Genomic DNA, 23,140 nt, shown 5'->3' on the forward strand with positions numbered 1-23,140 from the left:
TGGCAGCTTGCTCGTTTTTGTGCAAGATGTGGTTCCTTGCTTCTTCATGGATCTTCTTCACAAATTATGCCTTATACTTTCCATCAAGGCTAACAATCTCATCAATAGGCAATGGAGTTAAATCCAATGGGGTTAGTGGATTAAAGCCATAAACAACCTCAAATGGAGAAAACTTAGTAGAATAATACATGGCCCGATTATATGCAAACTCAATTAATGGAATGCAATCTTCCCAACTTTTCAAGTTCCTTTTAATAACAGCTCGTAGCAAAGTACCTAAGGTTCGATTTACAACCTCTGTTTGCTCATCAGTTTGTGGGTGGCAAGTGGTAGAAAACAATAGCTTTGTTCTCAATTTACCTCACAAAATACGCCAAAAGTGACTTAGGAACTTAACATCACGATCGTTTACAATGGTTCTAGGAATGCCATGCAAACGCACTACTTCCCTAAAGAAAAGGTCCGCCATATGAGTAGCATCATCTGCCTTCTTACAAGGAATAAAATGAGCCATCTTTGAAAAACGATCCACTACTACAAAGATAGAATCCTTACCATTCTTAGTCCTAGGCAAACCCAAAACAAAATCCATTGATACATCAGTTCATGGGTGACTAGGAACGGGCAAAGGCATGTAAAGTCCATGAAGTTGAATCTTAGACTTACCTTTCTTACATGTGACACACCTAAGACAGATCCTTTCAACGTCTCGCTTCATATGTGGCCAAAAGAAATGCTCTCTCAAAATATCTAAGGTCTTAGCCACACCAAAATGCCCCATTAAACTTCCCCCATGGGCTTCCCTAACAAGCAACTCTCGCATGGAACTTTGAGGAATATATAGCTTGTTCTCATGAAACAAATACTCCTCATGCTTATAAAACTTGTCAAATGCCCATTTTTACATTCAAAAAAGACTTCCTTATAATCATGATCATGCAAATATAACTCTTTAATATATTCAAATCCCAAAAGCTTGGCATCAAGAGTTGAGATAAGAGTATACATGCGGGATAAAGTATCAGCCACTACATTTTTCTTACCTTTCTTGTATTGGATTACATAGGGAAACATCTCAATGAACTCGATCCAACGTGTGTGCCTTCGGTTCAGCTTGCTTTGACCCTTTAAATGCTTCAAGGACTCATGGTCGGTGTGAATGATGAACTCCTTGGACTACAAGTAATGCTGCCATGTCTCCAAAGCCCTCACCAAAGCATAGAGCTCCTTGTCGTATGTGGAGTAGTTTAATACAGCCCCGTTGAGCTTCTCACTGAAGTAAGCAATATGCCTCTTCTCTTGCATAAGGACGGCACCTATACCAATACCGGAAGAATCACATTTGATTTCAAAAGGTTTAAAAAAGTATGGTAAAATCAGTAAATGAGCAGAACATAGCTTTTCTTTCAAGGTATTGAATGCCTTCTCTTGCTCCTTGCCCCATCTAAAGCCATTTTCCTTCTTGATGGTCTCGGTCAAAGGAGCAGCTATGGTGCTAAAATTGCGCACAAATCTTCGATAGAATCCAGTAAGACCATGGAAGCTTCGGACCTCAGCAATGGTAATGGGTGTAGGCCATTCCCGGATTGCTTTCACCTTCTCTTTATCCAATTCTACACCCCTGGAACTTACAATAAAACAAAAAAAAAAAAAACACTTTCCAAGAAAAATTCACACGTCTTAAGGTTAGCATACAACTTCTCATGCCTCAACACCTCAAGAACACACCTCAAATGATCCATATGATCATGCTCAGTCTTGCTATAAATTAGAATATCATCAAAGTAAACAACAAATTTTCCAATATAAGCACGCAAGACATGATTCATAAGGCGCATAAATATGCTGGGTGCATTAGTTAATCCAAATGGCATCACCAACCACTCATACAATCCACTATTGGTTTTAAATGTTGTTTTCAACTCATCTCCTTCTTTCATGTGAATTTTATGGTACCCACTCTTCAAATCAATCTTAGAAAATATAGTGGAACCATGCAATTCATCAAGCATATCATCCAATCAAGGAATAGAATAGCGATACTTTACCGTTATCGTATTCACAGCTCGACAATCCACACACATCCTCCATATGCCATCTTTCTTGGGAACAAGCAACACGGGCACAGAGCATGAACTCATGCTTTCTCGAACATAGCTCTTGATCAGCAGCTCATTAACTTGCTTTTGGAGTTCCTTTGCTTCTTCGGGGCTACACCGATATGCTGGTCGATTTGGAATGGGTACTCCCGGGATGAAATCAATTTGATGTTCGATCCCACGGATTGGTGGCAATCTTGGTGGCATCCCCTCAAGAAACACATCATCAAACTCCTGCAAAAGAGAAACCACAACACTAGGCAAAGATGAGTTAAAATTAGTAGATAAGTAGGCCTCTTTGTACAAGAACAATATCATTGGCCTTTCATCCTTACTAACACTCTCTAACTCTCGTTCTTTTGTGAAGAAACTCATTTTCTTCCCCTCTTTTCCTTTCATGGCTGAACTCTCACATTTTTCTTTCTTTTCACTCACTTTCTCACTTTTCTCTCGAATTTCTTTCCTCTCACTTTTACTCTCTTATTCTTTTGGTTCAGACACTCTCTTACTTTCTTTTGAACTCTCGGCACTAGACTTCTTGATTTGGAGTTGCTCTTCGAACACTTGATGTGGTGGCAGCGAGGCAAGTGTCATGCTTCGACCATCCTTGATGAAGCTATACCGATTCTTGTACTCGTCATGTGTAGTCCTTCGATCAAATTGCCATGGCCTCTCGAGTAACAAATGGCTGGCTATCATAGGAACTACATAACACAAAACTTCATCATGGTACTTCCCAATAGAAAATGGGATCAACACTTGTTTTGTCACCTTCAATTCACCACTTTCATTCAGCCACTGAAGCCTATATGGCATCGAATGCTTTTGAGTGCTCAAACCAAACTTCTCCACCATCAGCTTGCTTGCCACATTCACCGTGCTTCCTCCATCAATAATCAATCTACATACTTGATCCTTCACGTGGCATCGAGTGTATAAAATGTTCTCTCTTTATAGCTTATCACCATCTTATTTGGCTTGCACATGTAGAGCTCTCAAAACAACAAGAGTTTGACTCGATACCGCATGCTCCACATCATTGGCATCTTCAAGTGATGGTATAGAGTCCGCGTCACTCACATGCTCATCCGCACTTTCAATCTCCCAATTATCTAACATAATCATGGCTCTCTTGTTCGGGCATTGAGAAGCATAATGACCAGAACCCAAACAATGAAAACACTTTATATCACGGTTTCTTTGAGGTTGGGAAGAAGAGTTACTCCTCTCCTTAGATTCAGATGATGGCTTGGCTGCGGGCTTGTCTCCCCTGGCCTTCTCCTCTTGCTTTGAACCAGCCCATTTAGGTCCAGCCCCTTCAAACTTGGAAGTCCACTTCGAATTCGAATTAGAGGATTCGAATCTGGATGACAATCGTCCCCCTTTCTTGAGCTACCTCTCAACCTTCATAGCCATGTGTACCAATTTTTCAAGCTCCACATAATGGTGTAGCTCCACAATATTGGCAATCTCCCGATTAAGTCCACTAATGAACCGAGCCATGGTTGCCTCTCGATCATCCTCAACATTGGCGCGAATCATGGTAATCTCCATCTCTTTGTGGTACTCCACGGTCTTAGACCCTTGCTTAAGATTCTGCAGCTTCAAGTGTAAATCCCGGTAGTAATGGGATGGGACAAACCTCCTCCGCACGACAGTTTTCATGTCCTCCCAATTGTTAATAGGTCGCTCCCCATTTCGGCGTCTACTCGCCGTTAATTGATCCCACTAAACTATGGCATAGTCGGTGAATGCCACAGCTGCAAGCTTCACCTTCTTCTCCTCGGAGTAGTTGTGACAATCAAGAACCAACTCAACCTTCCTTTCCTATTCGATGTAAACATCGGGATCGCTCTTGCCTTAGAACGGAGGAATGGTCAGTTTGATGGACCCCATATTACGATCAACGGTGTCTCTTTCTTGGCGCCTCCCACGTCCGAGCCATGGCCTCTCAGCCCTTGCTCCTCGAGCTCGTCTCATTGTGGCGATGAAAGACACATCATCCTCATCATCATAGGATCCCTCCTCGTGGTCATCAAATGGATCAATAGTAGGTGCCGGTTGTCGGTTATTGTTCCTCATTGGTTGCTGATTGGGAGCTTGTCGCAACTAGTCAATCTGCTCATCATGCCTCTCCAACCGGTCATTTATCGTATTAAGCACCATGTTCATTCGCTCAAATTGTTGTTGCATAGCCCGAATGATTGTGCTCTGATTAGGCTCTCCACTACTTTGTTCAAGTCCCCCGCTATTTTCTTGTGACATGTTGAAATCTGCAAAGAAATCTTAGAGTAAAAGGACCTCACAATCACTCCCTCACGTGTTTACTCTCAAATCGATGTCACACAAACTCTCGTATTTCACTTGATACAATGGCTTTTACCCTCTGATGATCTCACTCGCTTTTGCCTTTTTCCTCTCGTAGATTTCTCCACAAAGTTCTGGAGGAACTAAGCAATCTAATTACAAGTCCTTGAGGAAATTACTTGTTCGCTCAAGCCACTTCTAATATCAGTTCCAAGTAGCAAAGAAGCAAAGAGATATGGATGGACAAGATGTATGTGAAAGGAATGAGCCCGGACGAATCAAAGATGGAATGGATACAAATACGATCGGAGAAAAACAGAATGGGAGCAACTATGACAGATCAACTTAAGGCCAGTGTAATCAGCGAAACAATCAATCACTCTAACTCACCACAGACCAATTACAACATAAAGACAACAAATTGTTCAATAAATTCTTCGCCCACTTCAGATCATTTTCTCCTTTTTTTTTTACTTAGATCCTTTTTCTCTTTGTTTTTTTCTTTTTTTTGGACGATTTTTTTTTGAATAGTTATGAACATATCAGTAAAGACTAAATGGAAAGGATAGAAATAGAAGATAGATTTAAAAATTCCAGAATGATGAACAAGGAAAGAACAAAGATAGATGAAACCTCAATTTGGAGCCTAAGCTCTGATACCAAAAATGATGCGAACCCCGTCAAACCCGTCGCGGAACCCAGCAACAATAATATGGAATCAAATTCGGATCGTCCAAGATAGAGATTTCGAAGGGTGGAATATTGACCCCGTAACTATGTAGAGCTAGAAACCAATATTATACGAAGCTTAAGAACTATAAGTAATCGACTTGCAACCCTTGAAGCATAAATTCAACAAGAACAATTTGGAGAATATCTCTCACACAAGATAGAAAATGGCAGAAAGTTGTAAAAAAAATAACCTAAGGAAAAGCTTATAAGACAACTAAGGAAAGTACAAGTTCCTAGCATATTCTAGAAAGCATATTCCAATAAGATTTGGTGGCCATCTTCTAGAAGGCATATCCCAACCAGATTTGAGGTAGTTGTGGTCATCCTTTAATGCCTGTACTGATGAGGTTCAGCACTCTTGATGACCAAAATCAGTCCTGAGTCAACTTGTTTGTCTCTCGAACTATGTGCCTCTTCCTGAATATACGTTCATAAGTTCTGCAAGGCTTGCTCCAATTTCTTGGCACGTGCTCTGGTGACCGGTCCGGTAGAAATATGCAACTTGTCCTCATGCTCGGAGTCCGGCTCAACCCTATCAGACATGAACGGGAACCAACAGCAGAGTCCCTCCTAGGATTACTCTAATTAGAAGACGAACAACAGCAGGGCGAAGAAGGACAAGGACAAGGACGAGGAGGACAAATCATGACGATAAAGAGCGGAGACCGTGGGCAGGTCTATGGCGAGGAAGAGCACAACGTTGAGGTCCCTGAAACTGCTCATAAGATTAGCAGTGGTACCAAATCTTGTTGAATTTTGCCATTTCCGATTGACCTTTTTGGGCTTAATTCGTGATACTCCGTTGTGCATTGGGTTTGGACTTTGGAGTCGGTTCTCCATTCCTCTGTATCAAAACTCTGTTCCCATAATATTCTGTTCGAATATGTGTTCCTTCCTCTGTTTCTGTCGGATCAATGATTGTTTTCCGGAATTTCTTCATGGATCAATATTTTTAATTTCAGCAAAAATATACCTTTTTGTCATGGAGAATTTCTAGATATAGTCCGCATAATCTTAAACTGAATATGAAGAAATAGTTCATGATTCACATAATTGTTGGATAATTTGATTGGTTTTTGCCCTTTTTGGTTCCGTGGAGAGTTGAAACATTATAATGGAAGGTTCATTTTCATGCAGACTCATGGCTCCAAGTGGCTTTTGTCCTCTGCACGGGTATTAACTGCGTGTTCTCCCTCGGATATGCCGGGACGATCATGGTCCCTCTCGGGTGGATTGGGGGTGTTGTTGGACTGATTCTTTCAGCAGCAATCTCGACCTACGCCAGTGCGCTCATTGCGAAACTTCACGTGTTAGATGGAAAGAGGCACATCAGATATAGGGATCTCACAGGACATATATACGGTACAAGAGTTTATGATACAATCTTCATGGTCTTCCATTGTCCTAATTTTTGCCTATGCTGGGTGTTTTTTGTTTTTTCGGTTTGCCGCAGGCAAGAGAGCTTATTATCTGACATAGGGGTTGCAGTATGTTAATCTTTTCATGGTCAACGCAGCCTCCTTATTTTGGCCGGTTCTGCCCTGAAGGTTAAATACTGAGTTCTTTGAATTCTCTGTATGACTGAAAAGATCATTTGAACTGTCTTTAAGAATAGCTGCCGAGTCCTGTTATTGCCCTTGGGGGTGAACGTATATGTGCAGGCGGCTTATGCTCTTTATCGGGATGACCCTACCTTGAAGCTCCCCTACTGCATAGCAATCACTGGTTTTGTAAGTGCACTGTTTGCCATCGGGATACCTCATTTGTCGGCCGTGAGGTTTTGGCTTGGATTCTCGACATTCTTCACTTTTGTCTATATTGTTACAGCTTTTGTCCTGGCCTTAAAAGATGGTATGTCTTAATGCTTTTTTCTTCATGATGAAATCTGCTGTCCAAAGTAGTTGACTTTTCCATACCCCTTTGGGATCTTCGATTTGATTTGTTTGATGAAAAGGAATGAGTTCGAAAGACAACTGGTGCTAATTGTAATTCTACTTTTGTTCTGAAGGAATCAATTCTCCCCTGAGGGACTATAGCATCCCGGAAACAGGTGCAAACAAGATCTTCATGATAATAGGTGCCTTCGCAAATCTTGTATTTGCATACAATACTGGAATGAATCCCGAGATCCAGGTAATCCTTTCGATAGAAATCCATGAACTCCCTGAGAGGAGGGGGGGGGGGGAGGGAATGAACTAGTCTTCTTGTGTTAAATCATCAATCTTTAAGCTGCATTCTTTCTTTGTTTTTTTTTTCCCTATACGATCTTTCCATTACTGAAAGGCTAAACTGATGACATTTGGTTTGAATTCTGAAAATCTTTGCACTTTGTGTCTTTTGGTTACAGGCAACAATAAGGCAACCTGTTGAGAAGAACATGCTGAAAGCTCTCTACTTCCAGTTCACAATCGGGTTACTACCACTGTTTGCAGTTGTTTTTGTAGGCTATTGGGCTTACGGGTCTTTGAGCTCGACCTATCTCCTTAACAGCGTCAACGGACCCGTTTGGCTCAAGATGGCTGCAAATATTGCAGCCTTCCTGCAAACTCTCGTTGCCTTACATGTATGCGCCCTTCACTACATCAATGCCTCCATTTATGGATTATACTGCTATATATGACCTTAATGACTTAACTCTTCAGTATCCTGTCTCCCTGTGCTGTGCCTCTACAGATATTCGCAAGCCCCATGTACGAATACATGGACACGAGGTTCGGGATCAAGGGGAGCGCTTTGAAGCCGAAGAACCTCTCATTTAGGATCCTCGTCAGGGGTGGATACCTTACGATCAACACCCTTGTGGCGGCCCTCCTGCCCTTCCTCGGGGACTTTGAGAGCCTCACCGGGAGCTGTCACTGTGTTGCCGCTCACCTTCATACTTGCAAACCACATGTACCTCAGGGCCAAGGACAAGCAGCTTAGCTCTCTACAGAAGTTGTGGCATTGGCTCAATGTCTGCTTCTTTGGGGCCATGTCCGTTGCTGCTGCGGTTGCCTCAGTCAGGTTCATTATCGTGGACTCCAAGACATACAATCTCTTCGCCGATCTGTGACGATTTTTTTTTCTTAATAATTATTTCCCGCAAGGAAAGTATTATATTCCAGCAGGTCAGACGGAATTTTAATTGTCAGGAAGTTAGCTCGAAATTACGCAGAGACAGAAGAAAGGTTGTCCATATGTTACATGTTCAGCTTGAATATTCTTGTAGTTTCATTTGTGTTGGCATGTAGTTATACAGTGAAATCTATATTTAGTTGAAAATAATATTTCATAGTTTCATTACTTTAAGGAAAATGTCCTGAAAGTACACTTGGAGAGTCGAGTCGCTTCTCAATTAATTTCTACTGGTTCTTTTCTTATTCTCTTTTTTCTTTTAATTAATCTCTTGTAGTAGATGTGTTCGATTTTAGCAGCCAATAATTTTTGTTCAGCCAGAAACTTGGCTTGGTTACATCAACTTAGTACTTCTCTCTTTTTTTTCTTCTGGTGGATTAGGGCCCGAAGTCAAGTTATAAATTAAATTAAATGAAACACAAACGTGGGGTAGAAACTCCAACAATATCTTCTATCGGCAAGTGACGTAGAGCATTAGGACTGGTATCGAGAATATGAAACTAATTCTTAAAACGAAACTCTCAGAAAAATATATGAAACTAGTAGTGGTCGACCTAGTTTGATTGAATTAATCGGGGTTAATTGGCTTGTAGATATCAGAGTGCATATCGAAACATATATGAATGAAAAGTAAAAGTTATCGTAGTGAAAAGGGGGAAAAAAAAAGTTAATGGAAGTGCAAAGGAAAGAAGAAATAAAACAAAAGAGTAAATTGGTAAATTGATCCTCCAAAGATAGGTTTTGTTTCAAATGTACCTCGACCTATTTTTTACATTAACTTGACCCTCGACCGTTAACATTTACATCATCTTAACCCTTCCGTCATCCTTCTGTTAAAAAATGGACGGAAGGTATATTTTAATTCATTTTATGATTTTTTTAACGAGTCTCACCTGTCGTCCTCTTCCTCGTATGTCTCCATTCTTGCTCCAATCTTGTGCCATTCCTCGAGAGAAGAGAGAATCATCACTCCAAGTCCCCCAAGGGGGCTCCATTCAATGGCGAGAGAGGGTCTGTTCGATCTTGATAGGCGCTTCACCTTCTACGTGGCGTACCGCAGCAACAAGGTCAACATCCTGATCCACATCCTCTCTTCTGGCCCATCTTCTTCCCCTCCCCCGTCTTCTTCTACTTTACCCCCTCCGTTTGCGAGCTCATCGAGAAGGAGCCCCAGTGCTTCCTCGCCCGCCGGGGGCTCTTCCTTAACTTCGGCTTCTTCTTCGCCCTCATCTACGCCGTCTCCTACGTCCTGATGGACGTCAAGGCCGGGTCGTTGGCTGCCCTCCTCAGCATGGCCTGTTGGGTCAGCGCTAGCTCCCTCGCTCGGACCCTCGGCTTCTCCCTTGATTGGAAGGTCAGCTTCTATTTGTTCATCTCCTAATTGGGTCTTCTCCGTCTTTACTTCTTGCCTTGCCTTCTTAGGAAGTAATTAAGCTAAATAAGTTCAATTTTTTGATGTGCTTGGAGCTGGAAAAATCGAGAACTTGGGTCTGATTGCGTTTCTTGATCTCATTCGACAATGTGGGTCTTCCTCTGTTTTCAGTAGTCTGAGCTGAATTTTCGACTTCCGATGACGGAGAAGATTCGACTTCCGAGCTTAATATATAGAGAGAGAGAGAGAGATTCTGTTCATTTTCTAACGGAAGGATAACAGAAGGGCTACAATTTGTCGAGGTGCATTTGAGACAAAACCCATATCTGGGGGACCAATTTGCCAATTTACTCTAAAACAAAATTAAGATCCTATTACGGACTGTGCTTAAGTTCGACGCCCTGCCTCTTCTCTCTCTCTCTCTACGACAGCCGATCTCCGCCCAGCACCACCTTCTTGGAGCCTGTAGTCTCTCTCTCTCTCTCTCTCTCTCTCTCGTTTTCGTGTCGCTCCTTCAACTCGAATTTGGGGCTTCGAATCTGGAGGCTTTTGAATCTGTGTGCAATTCGAGGTTGGGTGATTCCCTTCAATTCGACAACTTCTTTACGATCTGAGTAGTAGAGGTTCTTTCTTTCACTGCTTCCTTCCATGAAGCTTATTGGTGTCGATTTCTGTAGCCTGTAGATCGTTGATGATGAACCCTTGAGAGCTCCCGGGGGGGATCTTCTGTGGAGTCATCTGCAGCGAGCGCGTCTGGGAATGGCTAAATTCAGGGATCGGACTGATGATTTTAAGGATGCAGTTCGTCATACTGCCGTGTCTTTGGGTTACAATGAGGTTTGATTGCTGTTACTCATCCATGCTTATTGTCTTTGTGATACATTTCACGAGGGGTTTGATTATGGAGTACCAGGAACCCCCTTTGTACCGCCACTTTGATATTCGTTTGGCCTTACAACAGATGATACACTTTGAGTTGGAGACTTAACCTTGTTCCTTTAGAAATAGATGGGAAGAAAATGAAGTTTGCTTTTGCATACTGGGGTTTTGCTATATCTATTGACTGACATGGCTTGTATTAGCTTCCCTTCCTTACTAGTGGTTTGTAATTGCTCTTTACAGTCCAAATTGGCTGCTATTATGGCGTCTTTTATAATTCACAAGCCTCGGGAAAGAACATCTTTCACCAAAGCTGCACTAAAAACGGTAACTTCCAACCCTCTGTTCTGGCTATTTCGGCCAATTTGGTAAGCACATGGTCAGGGTTGCGTTATCGTCATCCTTTGAGAGGATAAAAGTAGTGGAGGAGGGTCTTGGGCTTTTGCCGGCTAACTTTATCTTGCCTTTTCTATTCTTTGATAGCTCGAGAGTATTGGAGCTTTGGAACAGTTTATGAGGAAGCATAGAAAGGATTATGTGGACCCACACCGCACTACTGAACAGGAGAGGGATAGCATCGAACATGAAGTAAGTTCATCGTGTAAATTTAATGCCTTTGTGGGGCAGTCCTCGATAGATTATTAAACTCTTATTGTATGATGATGTACCGTTTATCTCCTATGCTTGTACATCTGATTGACGGTACAACATTCATTTTGTCCGTTATTTAATTGAATCTTGAGCCCTTTACGGGAAAATTATAATTGTGCAACTGCTTCATATTACGTGGATTTCACTACTTAATTATCGGTTGCTTGTTTCTAGAAATTATGAGATGAACTCGTCTCATGGAGAGCAATTTTTGTCTGGTTGTTTTGATTTTAACATAAAGTAAGTTGACACAGGTGACTGCTTTTATCAAAGCTTGCAAAGAACAGATTGATATCCTCCAAAGGAGCGTAACTGAAGAGGAAACTAAGTCGAGGGGATGGCTTGGCCTTAAGGCTGATGTTTTGAATGCTGATACTTTAGCACACAAACAGGGAGTGGTATGGTTATCCTGTCTTTGAATATCAAATTAGTTCTCTCAGTTAGCTTCCTTTTTTTTTTTTTTTCAAATTATTATTATAAAAGTGTTCTCTGAGTTAGCTATACACAATTTGATCACTTAAATACTGAATTAAGGGAGAATGTGTTTTGCCTCCTAACTTGTGGATGAATCATTTATTTACTCCAATTGTAGGTATTGATTTTAAGCGAGAAGCTCCAGTCAGTCGCGGCACAGTTCGATCAGCTAAGAGCATTACGCTTTCAGGATGCTATCAGTAAGGTGATACCAAGAAGAAAACTTAATAGGGCCGCAACTTCAAAATCTATCAGTGAAAATTCAAAATCAGATAGCATAGAGCTTAGGGAGCCGGAGGAACTTAAACAAGAGCAACTCCGAGTGCAGCAACAGCATTTGGATGATGAGACACGGGCCCTTCAGGTAAAGCAGTGGCATGTGCCATCTGCACATTATTTCTTAAGTGCAAAAAATGTTATTGTTTTAGCCCTATCCGTCGATTCATTGTTGATGTTTCATTTTGGTGTACTTATGTTGCAGGTAGAGTTGACTGGCCTACTTGATGCAGTCCAAGAAACAGAGACAAAGATGGTGGAAATGTCGGCATTGAATCACCTTATGTCTACACATGTTTTGCAGCAAGCCCAACAGATAGAGCATCTTTATGAACAGGTCAGAAACTGTTCTTTGTGTCTTTTCGGTTCTTGTGGGTATCTTTATGTTCAAACATGGTCTGTCTTCAAAAGATTTATTAAATCTATACCGGTCTTCTCCCAAATTATGTGTCAGTTTATCTAGCCTTTTCCCACTTACATCTATGTGGAGGTTTGCTTTAGTGTCTGTTCACGGTCAAGAGAAGCTCAGATGCTGCATCTTAGAATCTTCGACATGGTTTATTTATATTGGTCGTTGTCGGGATTGGCTGTTTGACATAAATCTGGACAATGATAGTAAAAATTCTTTTTATTTTTTCTTTCACAGGCAGTAGAAGCTACAAAGAATGTGGAGTTCGGAAACAAAGAACTGTCCCAAGCTATCGAGCGAAATAGCAGTAGCAGGACCTTCCTTTTGCTTTTCCTTTTTGTAATGACCTTTTCGATAATCTTCCTCGACTGGTACAGTTGAAAAAATCAAAGCCGATAACATCGCATACAGAAAAAAATATTGCACGTTGATTGTAGCATTCGAGTGCGTGTGAATTATCGGAAGAAATATGGAAAACTAAAAGAAATTTGTTGCCTTGGGCTCAGTTTTCATTTCGAGGTCCTGTTTTCAAACCCCTCTATAGTTTTTAATTTTCCTTCCTGTATTTACATCTGCTATCTTTGGTGACATAAATCACCTTTCTATTCGAGTGAATCAACTCAAATTTCTTTTCGGCGATAAAATTTGGATTTATATTTGAAGTTCAGCCAAATCGGAGAGATTTTCTCATAGATCTGAAAATTCTACTGGAATTTGTTAGTAAATTTTGGATTTATATGCATGTTGTATGCAGTAGCTGAGCAATTCTGGACTCTGGAAAATTGTGTGGGTCACTATTGAATTGGGATAATTGTGCAAAAAAGTCAATTAAAAATTTATTCGGATATTTCAATTACTACGAGAGAAAAAATCTTAAGTTTGGAACATTTGCCAAAATGATAATATTTATTTTTCTTGAGCTCTATCTGTCAAATTAAGATTATTGAAGGTTAAAAATGAATCATCTTCACACACCACGACCTCTATCGAGTCGAAATTATTGTCAAGCAAGATCTATTATTTTTATCGCTTGATTGGATCGATGGATAAGGAGGGTTACAAGGGATATATTATGGAGGTTTACCATACAAATTCATATAATAGTTTTTTTCTATGACCTCTTTTAACCCGCAATTTAAACAAGCTAGTGATTAATTATATGATTAGTTTATATAATGCGACGGGCATTTCCAAGTTTCAAATATATTTTTTGTATTGTTTGAAATATTATAGTATCCTGTGTTGCTGAAATGTCGACTAAAATGATAAAAAAAAGATTGATGGAGGATTAATGCAGGTCTGCATCAACAAAAAATTATTTATTTATTTTCGTAACCATTGAAATTTGAAGCTTTCCCCAATTGTCCCCATTTTAATTTCATCAATTCATTTTCTTTTTCAAGTATATTTTGATTTAGATTGATGTGTGAATGACGAGATCCAAGAGAGGAGACAATGGCCCGAGGGAGCTGACAGGCCCATTACCTTCCCATGTTAATGGGCCCAGGCCCATTAAATTTATACTTCATCAGCCCGCAGTATTTAAAACCACCGAGCTAAATCTAGGGTTGCGGTCTCCGAGCAAGGCGTCTGAAACTCTCCCCGAGGAGGAGGAAGAAAGAGCCGTCTGAGCTTGCAAAAATGGTGAAGGGGCGCCAAGGGGAACGTGTCAGGTATCCATCTGATCCATGCCCGCTTCCATTGCTCGATCATAAATCCTTTCATTCCGTTCCTCCCGCATTGAGTCTCTAAGTCTGCTCTCACCTCGTCCCGGCGAATTTCTCTCTGTTTTCAGGCTCTACGTCAGAGGAACAGTCCTCGGGTACAAGAGGTAACTCTCGAGTGATCTTCTGAGCTCTTTCATTGCTTTATGAAGTGTTCACGCAGTCTGTTAGGCTCTCGTGCTGCTGAAAAATGTAGTCTTTTTTCGGTTTATTTTCAATGCTTCGGTGCTAGATGAGCTACCCTGATCGTCAATTTGCTTGTTTTCCCCCCTTTTTCCGCATCCACGGCCTATGAACTTGTTGTATGTCACTCATAAGTTTGATTTAGGAAAGAAATTAACCGGTGAACTCGAAAGCCTTGTGTTTCTGTTTGGTTGAAGCTGGGCAATTACGGAAGAGCTAAGTCCTATGTTGATTGTTGTGCTGATAGAGGGACTGTTCGGATGTTTATGGATGCTCCACGCGGTGTATAATTTAAACAGAGTCTTTAGTAAATCTTATGGTTCGTTTGAGTAATGTCGTTGTTTGGATTAGGTCGAAGTCAAATCAGTACCCAAACACATCATTGGTTCAGATCGAGGGGGTAAACACCAAGGAAGAGGTGGCATGGTATAGCGGGAAGAAAATGGCATACATTTACAAGGCCAAGGTTAAGAAGAACGGCACTCACTACCGATGCATTTGGGGCAAGGTTACAAGACCTCATGGTAACAGCGGGGTTGTCCGTGCTAAATTCAAGTCCAACTTGCCTCCGAAGTCCATGGTATGAGAACTGATGAGTTTGAGAAAAGCTGTTATTCTGTTGGTGGTTTTTTCCCCCTTTTTTTAGTTTCGGCTATTTGATTCTGAATTCTGTATCCTCTCTCTCTCTCTCTCTGCAGGGCGCTAGAGTTAGAGTTTTCATGTACCCCAGCAACATATAAGGTACCCTCCATCCCACTCTTTAGGATTGATTTCGATGCAGTTGGCTTTCCTTTGGCAGTTCATTTCAAAAGCTGCATCCAGAATCCATAGTTATCTCAGTATCTTTGTTGCTGTGCTGAATTCGATGTCTAGAATCAGCAGAAACTACCATTCCTTGTTCTTGTTAATGTTGGTTGTGATCTTAGATAGCATTTCCATGAGAGCAGTTGGCTTCCCTTTGGCAGTTCATTTCAAAAGCTGCATCCAGAATCCATGGTTATCTCAATGTCTTTGTTGCTGTGCTAATTTGATGTCTAGAATCAGCAGAAACTACCATTCCTTGTTCTTGTTAATGATGGTTGTGATCTTAGATAGCATTTCCATGAGATGTTGGTGATCCAAATCAACAATAATGATCTGGTTCTTTCCAATTGTTTTATCCAAGTCCTCCCTATCTTTGCGAATCTGGAATTATCTGATGTAATTTTTAAAGATACTTATTCATTTATATCACTCTTTTTCGGTCAATATTTAAGTGCTGATGATCTAATATTCTTACTAAACAGTATGATGATTCAGTGAGTTCATGCTACCTGCTGTCTCCTGTTGCAGTTCGGAGGACATCTAGGTGCCGAGTTATTTCGTGGTTGTGCCAGAGGGCAGAGAGAGGAACTACGTTCGGTGACACCATGAGCTTAGTACATTTTGTGTTATGCAACATAATATTTTGTTTTGGTCTGGAAATGTTGAATGTCTCTTGACCTTATGGTTCTAATGGAAGTGGTGAATTTATTGACCTCATTCTCGCTGTGAAATTTCCTTTCGCTGGATTTGATTCTTGCAAATCCTACTTATGCGAGATTGATGTTCTTAACCTTATATTTGCAACTTCATGAGTGGAACGTCAACCTGATGTCCAAGAAAATGATCTCTCAGTACCAGAAAACAGTTTCAATTTTCTGTTTTCCATGTTATTATGTGACTAAGAATTGAATTTCTCGTAATTCATAAAATGCCTCCAAATCTCATGAGGGAAATCTTTTGCCAGTGTACTCGTCTGAATTAGACACTTGCTGTTATCTCTTTCTAAGGATGGGCACGGTTCAGCTCAGCTGACTTGTGGAGAAAATCGTTTTCGTTTTCTGGCGATCTTGGAAATCGGTTTCTTGGTTTTCCAGGAGCAGCCATTTGACGAGAATGACCTAAATTGGAAGGAAAACGTGGATGAATGCCTAACTTCAACAGGGGAAACGAGTTGGATTTTTGACTAGTAAATAAACCGATTTCAAAGTCTGAAATCCGCCTAACTCTCTGGACTAGAGTCAAGGATTTTCTGGTTTGGCAGGACGATGAAGAAATCATGACAAATCTCCTAACCCCCAAAGGAAAAAAAAAAAAAAAAAAAAGGTAAATAAGGAAAGAAAAAAAAGAATCATGGAATATCGGAAAACTGTTTTCCATTTTACTAAACGGTCCAAACCAAGTCGGGCCTTAAGACTATTTTACACATGGATGTAATCCTCGACTTAGCCATCTGATTGTCAGTGCCCTTTGCTTCAAATCTCATTCGAGAAGGTCATCGTTTCCACATGTTACATTTGTGTAAGTGGGAAAAGGGATGAACATGTGATTGTTTTCTTCCACCATACACAAAGAGAAAAGGGATCCGAAATCGTAGAGAAACAATTTCCAATACTACTTCAAGTGCCTGGAAACTGGGTGTCCGTGCTGACTCCGAGAAGGAAAAATCACGAACCCAACCGAATCAGTAAAAATTGGATTGGTCAAGAGTCGTTCGTTCGGTTAACAAATCTTTTGGTAAAAGTCGAGTTACATTATAAGGAGGAGATTTTTTTCTATAGAAGTGGGGATATAACATCATTTATTTGTGACATTAACTACTAGGTGACCCAATCTAGATGCTTATAGAAATAAATAATTTTCCACATGCGCGGACAAGTCAACAAGATGAAAAACACATCTTTTATGACTTATCAAGTTAAGTTATATAAATAAATAAATAAATAATCCCAATATTCATTTATTTATTTTCTAATTCTTAATTGCCTTGCCCCCAAAATTCCAAATACCTAGCAATCATGCATTGCAAACCTCTTCAAATGTCGCGACAAAATGAAAACCACAAATAAAAATAAACAAATCAATTCTAAAAATTGATCAAATCAAATGGATAAATAAATATATAAAAAAAATTAATTAAAATAAGACACATATCGACGGAAAACGAATTCCGGAACGCGTTTACTACCTCCTCCTATGCTCCCCCCCCTCCCTCTCTCTCTCTCTCTCTCTCTCTCTCTGCTCGGAGTTCATCTTCCTCATCTCTGCAATCCGCCATTGACGCTCACAAGCAGAGGTTTTTCCATAGCTCGCAAGCTCCGTTCCACCTTCCGGGAATTATCCCTCTCCATGAGACGCTGCCCGGAGCAGATCCGTCTGATTTGACTGGGCCGGGGTGGGGGGGCTGAGAGGAGCTAGATCGAGTGCTTCCGGCGGCATCCCCACTCGATCTGTGGGACAATGAAGTCTCCTAGCAGGCTGTTCACGATCGGGCTCGTCACGTCCTGGTACTCATCCAACATCGGCGTCCTGCTCCTCAACAAGTACCTGCTCAGCAATTATGGCTTCAAGTACCCGATCTTCCTCACCATGTGCCACATGACCGCCTGTTCCCTCCTCAGCTACGTCGCCATAGCTTGGATGAAGATGGTACCTATGCAGACCATCCGATCTCGCCTACAGTTCCTCAAGATCGCCACCCTGAGCCTTGTCTTCTGTGTCTCCGTCGTTTTTGGCAACATTTCCCTCCGCTTCCTCCCCGTCTCATTCAACCAGGCCGTCGGGGCAACAACCCCCTTCTTCACTGCCGTCTTCGCCTACTTGATGACGCTCAAGCGGGAGGCTTGGTTGACTTACATTACCCTGATTCCCGTCGTTACTGGAGTTATCATTGCCAGTGGGGTACGCCGCGCTACTGCTTACAGCTCGTTTTCTGCTAGTAGAATGGCTAATTCTAGCTTGCCGTATCGATTGGTTTGCTCGTTTACAAAAATTGATTTTCCCACTCCATTACTGGATTTTGCGGTTTTTTGGGTTCTTCAGATGCAGAGTTGAGCAGGGACTTGAAAATGTGGACTTTTCCGGTAATTAGAATTAATATCTGCGAAAATAGGCCCTTTGTAGCCATTCCCTAGAGGGCGATCTTCGGTTTTGTTTCTGAAAGATATGAGTTCACATTCAGATACATCGGGTGAATATAATGAGATTGATTTTTGCCTCTTTAACATTAGGAATCCCGGAAGTCGGGAACTTGTGAAGCAAAGCCTAACTTGTAGATAAAACCATGAAATCCTGTCACTCTTTTTTTTTTTTTTTGGGGGGGGGGGGGTGTTTGGAATAAGTGAAATCCTGCCACTTTATATGGTTGAGATGTTAATGTATGTAGGATTAGATATGTTTCTTGCTATCCCATTCTTTTTGCTGTGTAATGGGTTAGATCTTTCTCTTCTTTGTCCCTGTGCTATGGGCAATATGTCGTGAGTAAGTACTTATTTGAAAGTGACCGTTTCTCACTCCAATTTTTGTGACCATAGGGTGAACCGAGTTTCCATCTCTTTGGCTTCATTATTTGTGTTGCTGCTACTGCTGCAAGGGCACTAAAATCTGTTCTTCAGGGGATCTTGCTTTCTTCTGAAGGGTAAGGGCCAAAGACTACACGCGTATGTTATATTTGTTGCTTTTTCGCACTAGCTAAAACAGCGTAGAGACGTAATAAGGTTTAGAAATAAATGTTTTAGGTATGACTTCTACCCAATAGAAAGAGAGATAAATGGCGTTGAATGCTGTAAGGAACATTGTGCCATTTACTTTTTTTTATGAATAGTCCAAAAGCATACATGCTTACTGCAAAGAGGAATAAAGGCTTATTTTAGTTAGATCTGATATATGGGACTCTAATAACAAGCCCTTTTTTTATACAGGGAGAAGCTAAATTCTATGAATTTGCTTTTATACATGGCACCGATTGCTGTCGTATTCCTTCTTCCCGCGACACTTCTTATGGAGGAAAATGTGGTCGGCATCACACTAGCTCTTGCAAGAGAAGATTTCAAAATCATTTGGTATCTCCTTTTCAATTCAGCATTGGCATACCTGGTGAACTTGACCAACTTTCTGGTTACAAAACATACCAGTGCTCTCACTCTTCAGGTATGCACCTCTTCCAAATCACACCCTTCTCAGGGTTGCAAATAGCACCTTCAATTGTCAAAAGAAAATCTAGAAATTTGTTTTGAGACATCAAGACTAATTATATGGGACCTGATTACATGATTTAGAGGCGCTTTCTCCCAAAAATTGAACATGTTATGGGGTGAGAATGAACATCACTGATCTATGTCAAGAATCAAGATTCACAGACCAAGTCCTGGAACACACGAAATGCTAATTCCAAGCTGCAGCTTTAGAACCCTCTCCTCATGTCTACCGTAGTTTTCTAAAACATCTTGATGGCATGATACAAGTCTGTTTTTGCTCCATCAGGTACTCGGAAATGCGAAGGGTGCAGTTGCAGTAGTGGTCTCGATCCTCATTTTCAAGAACCCGGTATCCGTCACTGGCATGCTTGGTTATGCCTTAACTGTCTTTGGAGTTATCCTCTATAGCGAAGCAAAGAAACGGAGCAAGTGCTAAACTCGTTACTCCTTGCCAAAGAGTCTCAGAGTTCCCATATTCGTTAGTTTCGCCGAACAGACACTTGATAGATAGATGTTGGGCTGCATCTTGGGAAGTACGGTCACACGGTTCATCTTGGCATTCACAAATTATCTTCCCTTGGAGGAAGTCCGGAGGTGGTTTCCACTGTATCAGAAATGAAAAGGCAAGATTTTAGTTGGAAGGTAGAAAACCGAATAAGTGAGTTATATTTTGTTGTCGTTCTCTGTTAGAGTTCCTTTGTTGAATCCTTGAGGTATACTATCATTTTGTTCTCTATATATTCTTTTGTGGAGAAGGGTTGTAGAATTGGACTATCATCACAAAAACGATCTGTTATTGACAGTCCCCATACCAATCATTTAATTAGTGAAACGAAGCTTAATTTCTTTCCGCCTTCATCGTGTACTTATGTATCATTGGATTTCATTTCTGCTCGCTCTGCATTCGTCTTGAAATAAGATCTTTTGTTAGATCAGGAAGAAACTGTCCCTCCGTAACTGCACAAATTTGATGCAGAAGAGATTTTACAACAATCTAACGGTCACCAGATGAACTAAGAATCAGAGGAAAGCCCATATGCATCAAGAAATTACTGCCATTCAAACTCATCTTTCCATGCAGTCCATTAGCGCAGAAACTCATTAAGTGTAATGTTACAACTCCGAAAGAAAGTGAATGCCATAGTCGCATGAACCACACAGCAAGGATGGAGTCCTGGAAGTTCCCCGATATTTAAATATGAGGCAATGACAACAAAATGGACGGGGGTTGACATGAAAAACCAGAGTAACAATCGGTAGTAAAAGTCAGCAACAACGAAGAGTTCAAGCTTCTTCTGGGGCAGAAGCAGCTGCCCGTTTCATCGATGCAGATTTGATTAGATGGTTATAGCTTCCTTTCTCCTTGAAGAGCTGTGAGAAATGGTGCTTGCAGTATAAGATGCCCTCAAGAGCTGCATAGTTTGATGGAGTAATGGGACATCCTCCATGGGAGCACTTGAAACACGACTTGTGGTATGTCTGGCTCTCTACTGTAACCTGTAATTTCCGGTTACCAATTCCATATTATTGTCAAAGATTTCAGAGAAGAAGCAAGCAGCTTTTGCAATGAGCTGGTATCACAAAAAAACTAAGGGGCATCGTGAATTTCTTTGGAAACTTGTTCTCTAGATCGATTTTAAGAATCATTTTCTAAGAACTGTTTTCAGTGTTTTCTGACTTTGCTCAGACCATGAAAAGGCTTTCCAAGAGTAGTTTCTGGTACGGATGATTGGATCCTGCAACTGGCGATGTCATCAGCAACCAAAGGCTTACACTTTTGGAAAAGAAAAAAAGAGAGAAAAAGAGGTTTCGTCTTTTGAAACTTGGTTTCAAGAACATCTAGAGGAAAATAAATATAGAGGAACAATCTTGAGAGAAACTTCCAAGGTTGGTTTGGTTTTTATCCACCGGATTTCAATATAAATAGAAAAATTTCCAGCCAAAGGCTTTTCCGGTGGTAAATATTTCAAACCAAGAATCATATATTGAATATGACACCTTTGGGTTTGACAACCTCATTGAACAAAAAGGGGGATCTTCCTGATTGTGTGTTCGGATGATTTGATATTTTGGATGAAAGGTATACATATCAACTGCGTAACATATACAATGCACACTCTTATATCAATTGATTCAGTTCTTGAATGATTCAGAACATAAGAAGGGGTAATTCACATTGAGGAAGAGTTACATTGATGGCATAAAGAGAGGGATGAGGAGATACAAACAAATTCTATACCTTCTCTAGTGGATAAGCAGTCTTCCCACAAGTTGCACATTTATCTTGTGTACCAGAAAACATACTCGCAGCCTTACTGTGTGACCTTTTCTGCCGAAAGCATGACAATAACATTAGCAAAGAAACTTTTGAGATACAAATCCCAGATGAAGTTTTACGTTCGTAGCAAGTCCGCAGAAAAACACCGGAGGCAAAGATTTACCAGCTCAGGAGTCAACTTCTCCGCTGACTTTGCAGCTGTTGCAAATAGAGTCCATTGCACTTTTTAGTAAATCGTGAAGCAAGAAATGGCTCAAAGATCCAGAGTGAGGAAAGTGAAGTTTCTTTTATCTCATTTGATAGAGGAGGAGACTTACGTGACTGGAAGTTCTTGTTGAAGTTGCCCGACTCCTTGAAGAGCTGCTCGAAGTGAGGCTTGCAGTAGAGAACACCTTCCATCGAGGAGTAGCTGCTCAGCTGAAAGACATTAGGAAAAGTAAGAAAATCCAATTACATTTCTGGACAACTGCAATGACGGCAGAGTGGAGTAGCAGCAACAACCGGTGTTTTTATACCTTCAAGGTGCCTTTACAGTGGCTGCATTTGAAGCATGACTTGTGGTAAGCAACCCCATCTGCAGATAGCTGCTCCACGGGATAAACCGTCTTCTCGCAAGCCTTGCATTTCACTTGAGTCCCAATAAATGACATCACTTCCTTCCTGTTACTTCCTTAAATTGACTGACCCTTCCCGATTCTCTCAGGATCAATGTTCCAACCGAAGGTCAAAGATCGACTTCTGACCACACACTTCCACCCTGAAATACTAGCTGCTATGCTAATTGCCACAGCCTACAATTACAAAAGTTGCAGGATAAACTTCCAGATTTGCAATTACTAAGCAAGAGGACAGAAAATGCCCCAAATTGGTCTACCCAATAAAATTTGCCCAACAACCTCATTTCAAAAAGCACATGTTAGACAACATATTGAGTCCCAACAAGAACTAAAACATCTTCTTCAGCCAAAAAAAAAAAGGGAACAAAACACCTAATTAAAGAAATCAACTTGGTCAATAGAGCAGTTTGACAAAGTTTGGAGGAAAAGCAGACCCATTTTCTAATCGGCTTCACCGGTCAAAGGATCTCAGCTTTCAGAAACACTTGCTCAAATGGAAGTCCGAGAAATGTCTGAAGTTCTTACCTTGAACCCCAGAAATGGTGGATCTGCAAGGTCGCTCCTTTCGAGCTGCATGCAACTGATGATCGATATGAAGGAATCAGAGACAAAGAACAAGGGAAATGATCTTGAAAGTGAAGGGTAAAGGCAGAGACTAAAGAGAGGAGGGATCCGATTCAATATTACTACTGGGCCAAGGAAGGGAATTGTGAGAGAGCATGGAAAAGGGGAGGGATTGGTCGCTTTTTCTGCAGAGGAGGATGATGACAGCAATAATTGTTTATTGTTTAAATTGACAGAGAGAGAGAGAGTCAGAGAGACAGAGACAGAGAGACAGAGACAGAAGAGGCAGAGAGACAGACTCTTCAGTTTTGTTCAGAGGATTATTCCTTTCCTTAAATATTAATACAAAAAAAAAAACCGAAATTGGCTCTATTTTCACATCCTCCCATTTTACGCGGCTACCCGTAACAAAATCTTGTACTTACTGGCAATTCCAATTTTAATGGCCAATTCATGTTTTGATT

General features: G+C 41.0%; 5 protein-coding genes and 2 pseudogenes across 6 annotated transcripts; 5 read left to right on the forward strand and 2 right to left on the reverse strand.

Annotated features, from left to right (window-relative positions):
* Positions 1-1,176: 1,176 nt before the first annotated feature.
* On the reverse strand, positions 1,177-3,764 carry LOC116193880. The gene is made up of 6 exons (XM_031522626.1): positions 3,522-3,764; positions 3,123-3,434; positions 2,601-3,014; positions 2,083-2,333; positions 1,395-1,621; positions 1,177-1,316 (listed from the first exon to the last, which is right to left on the reverse strand). Exons 1-6 carry the CDS (start codon positions 3,762-3,764, stop codon positions 1,177-1,179), a joined length of 1,587 nt encoding a protein of 528 aa, XP_031378486.1.
* Positions 3,765-5,690: 1,926 nt separating this feature from the next.
* On the forward strand, positions 5,691-8,420 carry LOC116195090 (annotated as a pseudogene).
* A 577-nt stretch (positions 8,421-8,997) lies between these two features.
* On the forward strand, positions 8,998-9,937 carry LOC116198177 (annotated as a pseudogene).
* A 101-nt stretch (positions 9,938-10,038) lies between these two features.
* On the forward strand, positions 10,039-12,829 carry LOC116198174 (syntaxin-81). The gene is made up of 8 exons (XM_031528524.1): positions 10,039-10,195; positions 10,302-10,461; positions 10,747-10,830; positions 10,987-11,091; positions 11,409-11,552; positions 11,747-11,992; positions 12,110-12,241; positions 12,551-12,829. The coding sequence occupies exons 2-8, from the start codon at positions 10,384-10,386 to the stop codon at positions 12,692-12,694; spliced, it is 933 nt and encodes a 310-aa protein (XP_031384384.1). The 5' UTR covers positions 10,039-10,195; positions 10,302-10,383; the 3' UTR covers positions 12,695-12,829.
* A 1,020-nt stretch (positions 12,830-13,849) lies between these two features.
* On the forward strand, positions 13,850-15,741 carry LOC116198178 (60S ribosomal protein L35a-1). 2 transcript variants are annotated; one of them, XM_031528528.1, is made up of 5 exons: positions 13,850-13,986; positions 14,109-14,144; positions 14,572-14,800; positions 14,919-14,961; positions 15,507-15,741. In XM_031528528.1, the coding sequence occupies exons 1-4, from the start codon at positions 13,955-13,957 to the stop codon at positions 14,958-14,960; spliced, it is 339 nt and encodes a 112-aa protein (XP_031384388.1). In that variant the 5' UTR covers positions 13,850-13,954; the 3' UTR covers position 14,961; positions 15,507-15,741. The 2 variants fall into 2 exon arrangements, with proteins under 2 accessions (XP_031384388.1, XP_031384387.1); XM_031528527.1 differs by having other exon boundaries at positions 13,852-13,986; positions 15,553-15,741.
* Positions 15,742-17,189: 1,448 nt separating this feature from the next.
* LOC116198175 (probable sugar phosphate/phosphate translocator At3g11320) lies at positions 17,190-20,073 on the forward strand. Its single transcript, XM_031528525.1, has 4 exons — positions 17,190-17,922; positions 18,555-18,658; positions 18,942-19,170; positions 19,504-20,073. Exons 1-4 carry the CDS (start codon positions 17,482-17,484, stop codon positions 19,651-19,653), a joined length of 924 nt encoding a protein of 307 aa, XP_031384385.1. The 5' UTR covers positions 17,190-17,481; the 3' UTR covers positions 19,654-20,073.
* Positions 20,074-20,254: 181 nt separating this feature from the next.
* On the reverse strand, positions 20,255-22,938 carry LOC116198176 (LIM domain-containing protein WLIM2b-like). Its single transcript, XM_031528526.1, has 6 exons — positions 22,638-22,938; positions 22,011-22,286; positions 21,813-21,912; positions 21,659-21,693; positions 21,457-21,546; positions 20,255-20,714 (listed from the first exon to the last, which is right to left on the reverse strand). The coding sequence occupies exons 2-6, from the start codon at positions 22,143-22,145 to the stop codon at positions 20,502-20,504; spliced, it is 573 nt and encodes a 190-aa protein (XP_031384386.1). The 5' UTR covers positions 22,146-22,286; positions 22,638-22,938; the 3' UTR covers positions 20,255-20,501.
* Positions 22,939-23,140: the final 202 nt, after the last annotated feature.

The sequence above is a fragment of the Punica granatum genome, chromosome 2 (genome assembly GCF_007655135.1).
Source record: "Punica granatum isolate Tunisia-2019 chromosome 2, ASM765513v2, whole genome shotgun sequence".
Classification (NCBI taxonomy): Eukaryota; Viridiplantae; Streptophyta; class Magnoliopsida; order Myrtales; family Lythraceae; genus Punica; species Punica granatum.